Below are 13,691 nucleotides of genomic sequence, written 5' to 3'. Positions count from 1 at the left end.
GGGGGAGAAGTGAAGGAAGTGTCACCTATCTTTGCCAGAGAGTTGGACAAGGAAATCAGTTATTGCCTTGCTTTAGCACAGGGGAGTGGTTTATTTGGCTGGCTGCAGTTTTCAGTGCTGTGCAGAGCAGAAGGTGCTGTCAGGGTGTAAAGCCCTTTTGAAGCATTCCTACAAAGTGCCTGATGAGGATGCAACGTTTGTCCGTAGGTACAGCAAGGTTTGCACAGCCCTTACTAGCATTTGTGTGATCCTCCTTAGTTTGGTGAGGATGTGATTTCACATCGTAGCAAAAAACTGGCTTCAGAGTCTGAGTGAGGAGCCTGAACTGGAATACTCTCTTTTTTCTATCAAAAAATGATTCTGAGACTCTGTGGTTAGCCAGGGCTTTATGTGTTTTCAGGGTTTACCCAGGAGGGATTCAGGCAACTGTTTTCTGGATGCATTGTCTGGATGCATTTTTCCCCGCTATGCTCGCGAGTGGGAATCTGGGATGTGTGAAAAGGCAAACCAGCATATCCATTCAGATAACCTGCTTCAACCCATGCTCTCTTAGTGCTGCAGCCTAGTAGAGAGGCCAGTTTCCCATTCGATTCTCCGCAACCCTCAGGCTAGTTGGATAGAAGGAGGCTGATCACTGGTCCCCAGGGGAGGTGGGTGACTGGAGAAGCCTTAGACCTAGACTCCTACCAAACACTTTTTACAGAAGGGGATTCTCTGTCAGCAAGTTAACTCTTAAGTTACACAACTTAGAAGCTGGACTTTTTTCCAGCTGATTCAGGGCAGGGGGGCAGGTTGATGCTTGTTGAATCACAGCTTTGAGGTGTGCCTGCCCCGTAGCAAAGAATCAAGGCACCAAACCTTGACAAGGGCAGCCAGTGTGTAGCACTTCCAGGGCATGCAGTGACAGAAGCATTGCCCCATTCTGGAGGTTGTTAGCAACACAACCCAGGCAAGCGAGGCCTATGTTTGCTGAGCCACACGTTGAAATCATACAAGTGTTGTTTTCCCACACTAATTCATCCACTCATGTAGCACTTACATGCCTGTTGCCCAGATCATCTCTGCTTGCAGTTGCAACAGTACAGGTGGATTCAGTCCTATGGTCTGCAGGTATAGGCCGTACAAGGTGCTGTGTACAATGGGCTCTGATCACACTGCAGAATATATCAGCAAATATTCACTTTAAGGAGGTATTCTCACTCTCTGTTCTTCTTTTGGGAAATCGGGGAGAAAAGGAGCTGCCCAAGGTTACAGCTCGCAGTGAGGTTAAAATATGAACTCTGGGCTTTCCAGCATCGTGCTTTTTCTCCCAGATGCCTTTTGTTCACAGTTCAATGCTGGCTCAAGAATAGTACCTTCCACCCCCAGTCCCTCTGGAGATATTATTGTCTAACACTCTACCTGTCTAGCACAGGTATTAAGGACAGAGGAACTGACAAGGGGATGAGGAATTAACAAACAAGGGGATTAGTGTGTTTACAAGTTACTGCCTTTCAGAGCCATCCCTGGAGGTTTTATGTTCTGGGAACTGTTAACCCCCCGCCTAATGAGGGATGCAACTGATCAATGAATCCACAAAATGTTTAAAAGTCTCTAATACAGTCCTGATACACAAATAGACAACCTGTGTGTTCGTAAGTTGTTTTCATGTGTGTACGAGACATACCTTGAGAGTATTCAGAGGGAGCGCAAGTGATAACAGAAGGAGCTTCTCCACGTGTCCTCAGGAACAGCTTGTATTTCACAAGGAGGCAGCAGAGGCTTTCTCCAAGCCTGCAGTACCATTTCAAAGCTGCATTAGCTCAGGCTCCTTTACATGTGGGTACAAGGGTCTGGTCCCACCTGGAAGCAGGTTGTGTAGCACAGACTGACCTAGAGATATCACAACAGTAAAAACAGTTCAATTCCCAGAGTTGCAAGGGTTGACTGAGGTTTTACATGTTTGACTCAGTTACAGACTGTACGTGCCGCACATCATATACCTCTGAGATCCTAGAGTATCATTTTAAAAAGTCAGCAGATGTGAAAACTGGGATATGTCCCCATTGCAGACTTCCATTCGAACAATCTGGACCTTCTTTTCAGCAGCCCAGATATCCTGCCTTGATTCCCTACTCACTAAGATTTCAAGGAAATTCTGCAAGAATGAAAAATTAGTCTCGTAACCAAGTAGTAAAACATGGTCCACATTCTTGCTTTAACCAGCTTCCCTGTGTTTCACCCAGTAACACGATAGGCTCAGCCGGTGGACTATGAGGTAGCGTCTCACCAAGTGTCATGGTATTTTATTAAGTTAGAAATGTGATAGCTACTGTTGTCACACTTCAGTGTACAGAACAATTCATTCACAAATGAGAAAAACAGATCTGTCCACAAATACCTTTCCGCTGACTTAATGCCTTGCATCATACAACTGAAGTGGAGTGGGCTGCATCAATATTATCCCCAGCATGGCTCACAACAGCTATTGGGAGGGGGGCTTAAAAATGATAGGGGTGGAGGAGAGAGAGAGGTGCCAGCAGAGATCTGCTATTCAGCTGCTTGTCTCCAATTATATGCAGAAATATACGTCCCAGTGATAGGTTGAAAAGAGGACTGATGAGACGAGAACAAGATAAAGTCGTGTGTCTTTTTGAGAGTGCTGCAGAAAATCTCATGATTATGGACAAGAGCTATCTGTGACGTTATGCCATCAATAGCAAGTTTGATTACTTATTTGGGGATTTTTTTCTTTTTTTGAAAGGGGCTAGTTTAAAGTAATTCATAAAACTCATAATTGTGTAAGGAAGGTAAGACAAATGCTGTGGTTTACAGAATACTGAAGTGGTGAAGAATAACTGTACCTTGGTTAGCTGCAGTTGTTCTGACTTCAGCGTCCTGTTGTACCAAGTGCTTTTACCTCTGTTGAAAAATCAACCAGAACAATAGATAGTGTTCATCAGCTTGAAGGCTTTCTGTTTTGTTTTTACCTGCAAGGGTCATGGAGAAGGGAGGTTTAAGGTGGTGGGAGAAGCTTCCTGATTTTTCTCTTTCTAGTCTTAATGCTAAGACTAGGAAAGAAACCAAAGAAATAACATTTCTCAAATTTTTGAGGCAGGGCCTCCACCATTCAAACAATGAAGAATTTTGGAAGATAAGATCTAGAGTACATACTTCATGCAGGCTGAGCTCCGAGTATATGTTCTGGTTAAATTTCCTGTGCATAGATTTCCTCATTACTGACACACATTATTCCTTAACTCTGTCTGTGGCTGAGGCTATGAAAGGGTGCTGCCTTCAGTGCTTCAGCCGAGCTTCCCTACACATCAAAGGAAGCTTAGCCCCCATCAGAACAAACTGGGAAAACACCAGCAGGATAGATGTCTCTGGAAATTTCTTTGGGACAGATCTTCTCCCCTTGTAATTATGTGGGCATACACCTCCTGTCCAAAACAGTATTCTTATAGGGGGAGAGGCTGTCAAATCTCTGCCTTATCAGCATACAAAGTTTTAAAAACACAGTTCTCCTGGTTAAAACACAAGCATCTTTCTCCCTGCTGTCTGCATAGGAAGGAGTTTCACGTACTGTATTATTCAAGAGCTATTGTGTCCTTAGATAACAGCAGATCACACACACTCACACTCTGTCTATTCATATTTTGTGCAAGTGCTATGTGATACTTGTTCCTAATAATTAACTTACTAGACTATGCCAGACAATACTAGCAATATGTAAGATTTTATCTCCTTAATATTACCCTTAAAGTAATTTTTCATTACATTCTTTCAAAATTTTTTTCAAAGCATTTACTTACTGCTGTATTTTTTTTCATATGCTTCTCAGGACTGTGACCAGATCCACATAGATGATGTATCATCAGATGATAATGGTCAAGATCTAAGGTACGGGATCTCCAGGCTGGAAGCTGCAGGTCAGGTAGTCCCCAGCTGTTTGAAAATAGCAGGGGGCTAGTCAGTGATGTAAAATAACATACTCAGCCATGCGCCCCCTTCCCTCCCTGGCTCCGTGCTGTCTGCATTTATTAAGCACACAGAAGCACAGAGTCTCCTTTCTCACATTAATATGTCTGTGCCTACTGTCAAGGCCTGACTATACTGAGCTTTGAACCATTCTGGGAAATATATCTGAAATTAGGTTGAACTCCAGTCAGACTACACTAGTTTCTGATATGATTTGGCCAGCCATTTGGCACAGGTGTGGCCAAAACGCTTCAAAACGAGATTGAAGCATTTTGCACTGCCCAATCTGTAATGAATGGGCTTAGTAGTGAGGATTGTGGACCTTGCCATGCCAGAGCCTTGTCACTGGTAGAAACTTGTACCTAAACTGCACCAAATTTTGTTATTATTATCTGTGTAAGTTAGATCATCATGTACATAAAAACAACTTTTGTACAATTACGTCTACCTTTCCCAAAGTGTTGCCTGCAGAGTCATGGTAACTGGCACAAGAATGAATTGTGCAGAGCTCATATAAAGCTTTATATTTTGTGGGTTTATGGCTGGTTATTATGAGAAATTGGTGCAGAAACAGCACAGAAAACAATGAAATGTTTTAGGGAGGAGACTTTTCTTTCTGCAGAGAACATCTGAAAGATTTTTTGCTCTAATTGAAATGCTAGTTTGTGCTTTGCAATGCACTGAAATGGCACATGTATATTTAGGTCCTTTGGCTCCAGTGGCCTGTGAGCAGGTGAGTCTGGATACTTGTTCAGGCATTGATTAAAACATTAACTTGGGTTTTATCTCAATCAGTGCATTTACTTTGAGTGAACAAAAAAATCCATATGCTAATTGCATATCCTGAATCCTGTGAAAAGCCCCTGCCTGAGTGGTTTCAGTTGTTTCACAAATACTTCTCAGCTGCTCATGGCTTGTCTGTGGGAAATGAAGCTGAGCTGACTGAAGTATGTTAAGCATGTTAAACTCCTATCTGGATGCTCTGAAACAGAAATAAAGTGGCATCAGGGCTTTCTAGAAGGGGAAATTACTGTGCAGTAAATCAGGGTGTGAATATACAAGCACTGGCTACTCCCCCAATGAGGTGTCAGAAGCACGATAAGCTGAACTAACCTCAGGCTGCAGCTGAGAAGGGTAGGTCTGTGTTTCTGAGCCTTTCTGTCCCTTCCCTTGCTCTGGTTCAAGCTGAGTTTGTCCAAATCCGCTTGGTCTGTGACCTGATCCAGCCAACTGTGCCCCATGAGCTGTGGCTGCCTTCTTCCATCGCAGCTCAGTCTGAGATCTGCTCAAACTGTGAAACCCATCCTGATGCTGTCATCCGGCAAACACTTTAAGATGACATGAACTGGTACTGCCTCTGCATGCCCTGCCTCCCCCAAGCCAGGGAACTGATCCAGCTGAAAAGCAACTTCTTTTTTTTAAAGCTGTATTATCTTTTAACTGAAACAGTTCCCTGATCTGATTCACCTCAATGCTGAAGAAGTGCTTGTGCTGGTACAAAGAAAGGGACATCGAGGAGGGCTGAAGACAGGAACAAATGCCTGGTAGAAGGCAGGATTGCTTCCTTCAGAGAAACTGCCTGTTTAAGGTGTTTGTGGAGCTGTCACTTGCCCCCGATTCATTGTGGTAATTACTCTAGAGTTGCTTTGAAATATTAACTCAGTTTAAAAAAAAAACAAACTTAACTGCCTTACATGTTGCAGGCAGTTAAGGCTCCTTTAGTTTATTTCTTAATTTTTTTTCTTGATCTAATGTGTATTCAGAGCCTGTTTAGCAATATAGCCAAACAGTCAGAAAGGTAATACCAGAATTTTCTTCTTTAGGATTTGAGTATTTCTGCAGTTACCTTAGCAGCCTCAATGAGAGGCAGGTGAAGAGTTTCAGTGACCTGAGGACAGTCAGACGTTTTGTAGTCCAAAGAACCTCAGAACTGGCAGGGAGTTCTAAGTAACATGCGTTGTGTTTACAGTAAGAACATTTTTTAAATCTATGCTAGTAACCGTGCTAGAGATGAACTCCAGTTCTGTACAGCATGTCCTGTGTATATCTCTGCTGCCACTTGTCTCCACATTTCTTTTCAGTTGTTTCCACTCCTTGCTGGCACTGTATTGACTGTAATTATACTGACCTCTCCCCTTCCCTCCTCCCTTTCCCAGCACATATAACTTCTCTGCAGATGGCTTTCACAGTTCAACTGCCAGTGCAAATCTGTGTCTGGGCTCAGGCGTTCACGGGGGAGTTGACTGGATGAGGAAGTTAGCATTCCGCTACCGTCGGGTGAAAGAGATGTACAACACCTACAAAAACAATGTAGGGGGTAAGTGTCTATGGCCAGACAAGTGTGCCTTTCATCTTCCCAAATACTTCTGACCCTGCTAGAGACATGCTATGGAGGAGGTGTAGAGGGCATCGTGATAAGAATATTTCACACTGAGCAGAGCAAGTGTTTCAGCAGTCATCCTGAAATAAGGTTCTGTACAGGATTTGCAGGAGGTATGCTAAAATGCCTAGTTTAGTGGTTGGAGGACTCAAGTCTGAGTGTGGGGCTTTATTTTATAATTTCTTTGGCAGGAAAGCAACCTTCTCCAGTTTTCCAAAATGCTTAGTAAGCAAGCGATCAGTTCAAAACTAAATACGCTTTTTTCCCACAGAACACATGGCTGATCTCTGTCTGAAGGCATTCTTGTATCATAATAGCTTGTTCTTAACTCCCCCAAAAGAATACCACCACATATCAAGATGCTCTGGGTTCCTTCATCTCAGCTAGTTCTTCCAATAGGCTGCTCTGTGTCTCTTTTAGAACATCAGTGCCAGGTCTCTGACTAGAAAGAAAAAGAAGCAAAACTCAGAATATCGCCACAACATATTTTTTTTTAGTTGGAGGAATAGCGTACCTGCATGTACTGGAAATGGTGCACAGCTTTTCAGGAGAGACAAAACCATCGTGGCTTCAGATGTCTCTTAGCTCAGGCCACGACCCTCTATACACGGCTTTTTTTGTCCTCTTGCTCACTTTCCATACGAGCTTTATGCTAACTCCAAGAAAGGTGTTTTAACGAGGTCCCACAGCGTGCAGGTGACTGATGCCGTTCCACCGGAGAGGAAGGAAGCGGAGCTGCGGTAGCAGACAGGCCTCATGTACCTCAAGGCAGAGCCTTGGTGTGATGTGGCAGTGGGCAAAGGGAAGCAGCCTGCACCAGGGCCAAGAGAAGAGCAGTGGGAGAGATAGGGTTCAGAACACAGACAGGAGCCCTTTGGCATTCTACATACAAAGCCATGCAACTCCCTTTCTGTGCTTCTGCAAAGATGCTTTCCCTGCTTACAGGTTTAATAGGAGCTCCTAAGAGGGAAACCTGGCTGCAGTTAAGAGCAGAACTTGAAGCGCTGACTGATCTCTGGCTCACACATGCTCTGAAGGCGCTGAATTTGATACATTCCCGGTAAGAACAGCTTAAAGAATTGCCTACAGGCTTGATCCAGGATCTCCTTTGCTTCCCTTTTTTTCCCCCCTCTAAACAAATTGAGACACATTTATAGGACTTTGCTGGCCAAACCTGTGGGAGGCCAGTCTGCACATGTCTGCCAGACTTGAATTATCAAGGGTTGGGGTGAGCTTGAGATGATGAACTGAGCAAAAGAAAAAACAGTCCTTTTTTTTGCCTTGGCTACCTCATCTGTGGCACACTTTTCATGTGAGCAGATTTACAAAAGAGTAGGAAAGGGAGAAAAGGGCCCTTCTATCCTGAACATGTTCACTCAAAGAACCCAGCACAGACATTACTACATGGTGTCTAAATTTCCGTAAAATAGATCCTGGCATGCATGCAGTAAGGGTGTATCATTGCTGCTAGTTTGTTTTATGTTTTTTTCATTCTACTAAGTTGATAAAAAGCCACTACCAGTACTCACATTATCTGCCTCTAGCTCCATATTCTCCCAATGGCTTGGGAACTTCCGGCTGCAAGAAAGGTTTGCTTCCTGCTATCTTTCAGAGTAGAGTGAAAGAGAGAAACACAGATTGCCACTTATACTAACTTTTGTTTTCTAGGCCTAACTGTGTGAATGTGTTGGTCACCACAACTCAGCTTATACCAGCTCTTGCTAAAGTGCTTCTCTATGGACTGGGCACTGTCTTCCCCATTGAAAATATTTACAGTGCAACAAAAACAGGTAGGAGCAAACTAACTTAGGCCTCACTGAAGATAGATTGAAGTTTTATCCCTAAGTCAGGCACATCCATCCAACCTGATCGCAACAAGCAATATATGAGCTTTTATTTTTAGCTCCATGTTTACAAATCTCTAATTCACATCCTGACTGCCCACACTTAAGCTAAAAAAAAAAAAATCAAAGTCTTCCCAAGTGTCTCCATGGGGGAGTGAGCCTGAAAAATACCCACCCTATGGAGCATCTACTGCATGTGGGATGTTCAACTGCACCCAGCTAGGAGGAAGACAGTCTGGTCATACAGAAATGCTGTTTGGATCCTCTTACTCTTGCAGAGGGGTCAAGTGTGCTGAATGAGCTTTATGAAGCTGTGTGAGTAATAAATACTGGTAGGGTTGGCTTGGGGCTTTTTTTGTGTTCTGTCCTTTCTGGTATAAGTGTTTGAACCTCTGAGGTTTGTATTTTTATGATTTTACTGCAACCAGAACGAGCAGAAAAGGGCTCTTGAAACTGAATACCATGAGTGTCACATCGGTCTACTAACTGGCCATCTAAGCAATGCATCAGAATCACAAAGCTTATGGAAAACTGGCAGCACTTAGAAGTCCTTGGCTGATAAAGAAAATGCTAGTAGCTGTCACAAGATGGAGAAAATCCTTCTCAGATGAAGATTCAGTTAGGATCTGATTTCAAAAGAAAACGAGGAAAGTAGCAGCGAGTTCAATTAGGTCCCAACTCCACTTCCAGTACCTGAATGTCAGCCCCACCTGCTGTATGTGTTCAGATAAAAAAACGTGTCTTCTCTTCTGTTGCTTAGGGAAAGAGAGCTGTTTTGAAAGAATAATGCAAAGGTTTGGAAGGAAAGCCGTGTACATTGTAATAGGAGATGGTGTTGAAGAGGAACAGGGAGCAAAAAAGGTACAGTTTGTGGATACCGTGCTGGATTCTTTCAAGTTTTCATATCAATGACCCTTTCTTTACTTAAGCATTCAATGAAGCTCCCTCCATTTGAAACAGTTTATAGTTGGTCTCATTTCTTAATATGCAAAATACTCAACAACCTTGTGAGAAATTTCCTACTGTAAATCCCTCCACCTTGGGAGCTAGCGCAATTTTTCAGGTAGTCGCTGTATCACGTGTTCCAGGAATCATTCTTGCCTAATAAAGATGGCTTTAAACAGAAGAAAAGGAAAACTCTAGTGTGTGATCTCAGATGAGCAAACAGAGTGAATTTCTGATCTACACATGTTGCTTTTGTAAATTCCAAATTATTGGAATTAGTTTTGAATTAGTTACTAGAATATGCGTATGTACATATGTATATTTATATTTATGACTCATTGAGATCATAGGGTGTAACATCATTAGAGTGAATACCAAAGGGACTAGTACTGAGTTGCTGCCTTTATCAATGATTTATGGATCAATGTGATTAATTTCACAAGCAAAATGAAATTGGGAAGATGTACTGAATAGAAAGTAGAACAGAAACTGCGAAAGCAGTATGGTCAGGAATAACAAGCCCTCGGTAATATTTCATGCTCAGTGCATAGATGTAGCCCACTGACATAAGTAGCCTTAGAAAGAATTAAATGGACTAACCTGTGCATCCGATTGAGTCCTCCAGTCATTAGTATCCACAGTCCATGATTGGGAAATGAGAACTGAAGTTTTAGGGTCCAGTTGAAGCTTCTTTGTTTTGGGTAGACTGTAAGAGGAAAGAAGCCAGAACCCCAGAGCTTGGAAGAGATAAAAGCAAATTTATCGCATTCTGCTTACAGTGATTTGGGGGTGGGGCAGGGCTAGAGACCCAGCAAGGAATACCTTCTGCCATACACCTGGGCTATCAGCGCATTACAGAAACCCAGGAGTGGAAGAAACATGGAGAACAACAACGACCTGAAGGAAAGCAGTCAGGTACATCAACTGAATTGTACAACATGAGAAATGAACAGCCAAAGTTTTATTTTCCTAATCTTTAGAACAGAAGCCTGCCTGGAATCTCCATTTATTTGGCTTTACAGTGCCAGGAATACAATTTGTTAACGGCAAGCATTATTTGCAAGATGTCTTTGTGCGTCCAGAGTCTTGTGCTCCTGATGTGACTGCAGAAATGTGATTGAGCTGCATTTGCTTCAGGAGCATTGCATATGAGTTGAGATGCAGGAACTGACTGTATGAGTCCCATCTTCAGCAAATTAGTTAATTTTTAATAGGCACACAGATTACTGTTGTAGCTCAGGTGATATACAAAATATTACATCACAGGAACTCAGCCATACAGCTGAACCTTGTGCTGGAGGACCTCATTCTGAATGAAGATCCTGCAAAGACTTTCCAAGCAAATTTGAGCTCATTGGGTGCACAAGCCGAGGAACAAAGGGATCCCAGCAAATAAGGTGATCGGCACATGTTCTATCCCCAGAATTGTATCTCAAGTCATCTTCAAAGCAGCAGAAACCCTCTTTTTTATAGTGCATTTCCCCTGGCCAATGGAAATAACAATACCTGCCCCCACCTTGGAAAACTAGCTAAATCTGCAGATGGTTTTCTAGTTCATGAAGGGTTAAGGGGTTGTCAGAGAAGAGTCCACAATGCATGACTGGGAATGAAGTGATAATAGCCTGCCGCTTTTGACAGCCCAGTGCCATACTTCAAAGGTAGTGGGTCAGTGAACATGACTGCATCAAAGGCTGCAAGGGCTCTCTGGCTGCATGAAGAAGTGGGAAGGTTCAACAACCTTCTACAGGCAGGATTTCAAGAGCCCTCTTGCTTGTGTCTCCTGGCCTAAGCAGCTCTCCCATTAGTAGAGCACATTCTTTGCTGGGCTGTCGCCTTCTTTGATTGATGACAATCATTAGTCAAGGCTTCTACACACCTGAGCTTTATACAAAAAAAAAAAAAGCGGGGGGGCAGGCAGAGAGCCTTTCACTGTTTTGCCGACAGCACTGATAATATCTGCATTTTGGTGGGTCGTTTTTCTTCACCTGTCTGACAAGTGATAAATCTGTAAATGCTGAACAACAGGAGTGGCTGGGAGGCCAAGTTTTCTTCTTGTTTAAGAAAGAAAAATAGATAATTTAATGGAAGGGGTTTAATAACAACCAGGGGGAGGGAGAAAGAAATAACTTTTCCCCTTAAAGTGAAATTGCAGAGCAATGGATTCCAGCTGCTTCAGATGTCTGTTTGCTTGCTGTCTCTATACACACTGATAAATAGCTTGAAGGAAACATTTGTTTACTGATAGGCAACATACCAGAGGGAAGCTTGAGTTGTATTTAAACATTAGAGATGTGTAAATAGACACTCTGTAAAACAAACATCTGGAACCACTGGAGTTTTTTTACACAGGTAAGTACACTTGGAAAAGGATTCTGATTCCCAGAATCATTTATCTAGGATGATATATATATTATATATTCTTTAAATCTTTGTCTAAGCTATTTTTCCAGAAGCAGTATGTTTACAGTTGAATTATTTATGGTGGTAAAATACTCAGAAATTTTATTCCTATACTGGGAGGGGAGTAAGCTCTGTCACTTAAGGCTTTCTATATGTATGTTACTGCATACATATCACTGACTGTACAGAGACCAGTATTTTGGGAGGAATCTAAGATAATCACAAGCCCAAAATGTTGTTATAAAATCTAAGTGCAGAAATGAGCTGTGTCTTTGATCTAAAGTAAAACTGCTTTAACTCTTTTGGATAAAAAACAAATCCAGTTCAAACTTGGGCTCACCAGAACATACCAAGAAAAGCTGTATTTCACATCTAAAAGCAAGTTCTAATTATTTTGAGGTTCTCTCTTTGCAGGCAAACACCGGGATAATAGCTATTGGTAATGATTGCAGAACTATGTTGTTACAATGATGCCTTCAGAGTACTGTGTGTACCTTACCAGATTACAGCTCCCATCTCAGGTCCGCTGCATAATTGAACTGCTCTTGTTTCACAGCACTTAAAAAAGTTGGTACTTTGTCCTCTTTCAGATGCAGGTGTGGTTTTCCTAGAGTATATTCACAATTTTCAAGAGGTGAATCAAGATATTATAAAGAAGATACAGTAGGTCACAGATAGTTGACCTTTCCAGATTTTGTCCAGATACTAAGATTTCAAGTGGAACTGACTGGTTAGAACTTGGATATTTGTATACATGACTTTAGATTTATCACAGTAAATATGAATTGAAAAACAGGGAGACAGGAGAAGAATATAAGATAGTCTCTCAAAAATGGGAATTAGGAAGGTTTCTTGAGGACAAACTGTCATATAAGCTTTTCTCTGCGGCAGCAGTGTTACACTAAATGAGTAATTGATCTGAGCAATGATACCAGTTCCTACATTTCCAGAAAATGCAGTATGACCTACTGTTCCAGTTAATTTGGAAAGGGAACTGTTAGAAAGCATTTTGACTCTGTGTGGTATTATATTCTTTCGTTTATATTTTTGTAAATTTTAATAACTTCATTTTATGATATATATTGTTTACTTGTGTGTGAAGCACTGGCAACAGCTTGCCTGTTATGCTGATACATAGCCTTTTTGTTAGTCTGTTGCACATAATAAGATGTGATTTTTAGTTTTTTAACCTTCCTAGCAGTAAGAAGGACAATTTTGAAATTGTTGTTATAGGACAGGATTATGATGCTTTCTGAAGAGTCTAAGATTCTTTTATAACTTGTTACAATAGGTGAACATTACTAAGTGGCAAGAAAAGTGTTTCTAGAAGTACTGCAATTCTAGAAACATTCCTAATTATTCCATGAAAAAATAGGAGAGTGAAGTTTAGTAGCTAGTACATTCAGAAAGTCAACCCGCATCCTACATCATCTCTGAAGCAGGACACTCCCAAATTGTGGAGGATCTGTCTTCCTCTCTGCATAGGAGAAACGTATCAGCAAATAGACACTCCCCACTCCCACTCCTTCCTCTCTAAGATGAGCCTCCTTGCCTGTGACACCATGACAACCTGGTGGCCCAAGTACAAAGCTCTGATCCCGAGGGTACAAACTAAGAAAGTTGTTTTGATCTCAGTATTAAACAAAAACCAAAAAATACCCTCTTTTGGTTTCACTCTAGCACAACATGCCATTCTGGAGAATCTCTTGTCACGCTGACCTGGAAGCTCTTCGGCACGCCTTGGAACTTGAATATTTGTAGCAGATCCCAACATCTTAGCACTGTGAGGGCTTCACTCAAACTATTACATCGGTTCCACCTATTCCTCAACATTTTCTTATTAAAAAAATCCCACAGCAACTGCAGTTTTTCTTTTTTTTGAAGGAGAACCCTTTCAGTGGAAGCCTTTAAGAACTTGCAGCCAAAGAACATTGTGTCAAGTCCTTCTTCCTTTGGACAGAGGAAAAGCCTTCAGATAACTTGCTGGGGATCCTCAGTTACATGGTTAAGCTGAAAGCATAGAGCTCTAACTGCCTTTTTGCCATCAACAACAAACACTAGAAGTCTTGGGTCTACTTGTCAGTTTTCTTGCTTTTGAAAGGGGAAGAGGACATAATAAGGAGTCTCTGCACAGTACATCATATCACATGGGACTTTCTGAA

At 42.0% G+C, this 13,691-nt stretch overlaps 1 protein-coding gene across 2 annotated transcripts in view; it reads left to right on the top strand.

The window, feature by feature from the left end:
- EYA2 (EYA transcriptional coactivator and phosphatase 2) overlaps positions 1-13,691 on the top strand; it is a 60,089-nt gene extending 46,398 nt beyond the window's left edge. For both annotated transcript variants that reach the window (XM_075166417.1, XM_075166416.1), the window contains 6 exons: positions 3,824-3,882; positions 6,117-6,277; positions 7,286-7,400; positions 8,009-8,130; positions 8,945-9,045; positions 13,210-13,691. In XM_075166417.1, the coding sequence (XP_075022518.1) occupies positions 3,824-3,882; positions 6,117-6,277; positions 7,286-7,400; positions 8,009-8,130; positions 8,945-9,045; positions 13,210-13,290 (639 nt within the window). In that variant the 3' untranslated portion in view covers positions 13,291-13,691. The remainder of the gene's footprint in view (positions 1-3,823; positions 3,883-6,116; positions 6,278-7,285; positions 7,401-8,008; positions 8,131-8,944; positions 9,046-13,209) is intronic.

Source organism: Calonectris borealis, chromosome 17 (genome assembly GCF_964195595.1).
Source record: "Calonectris borealis chromosome 17, bCalBor7.hap1.2, whole genome shotgun sequence".
Classification (NCBI taxonomy): domain Eukaryota; kingdom Metazoa; phylum Chordata; class Aves; order Procellariiformes; family Procellariidae; genus Calonectris; species Calonectris borealis.
Note: the sequence above shows the minus strand (reverse complement) of the source record. Positions and strands in the feature narration are given on the sequence as shown.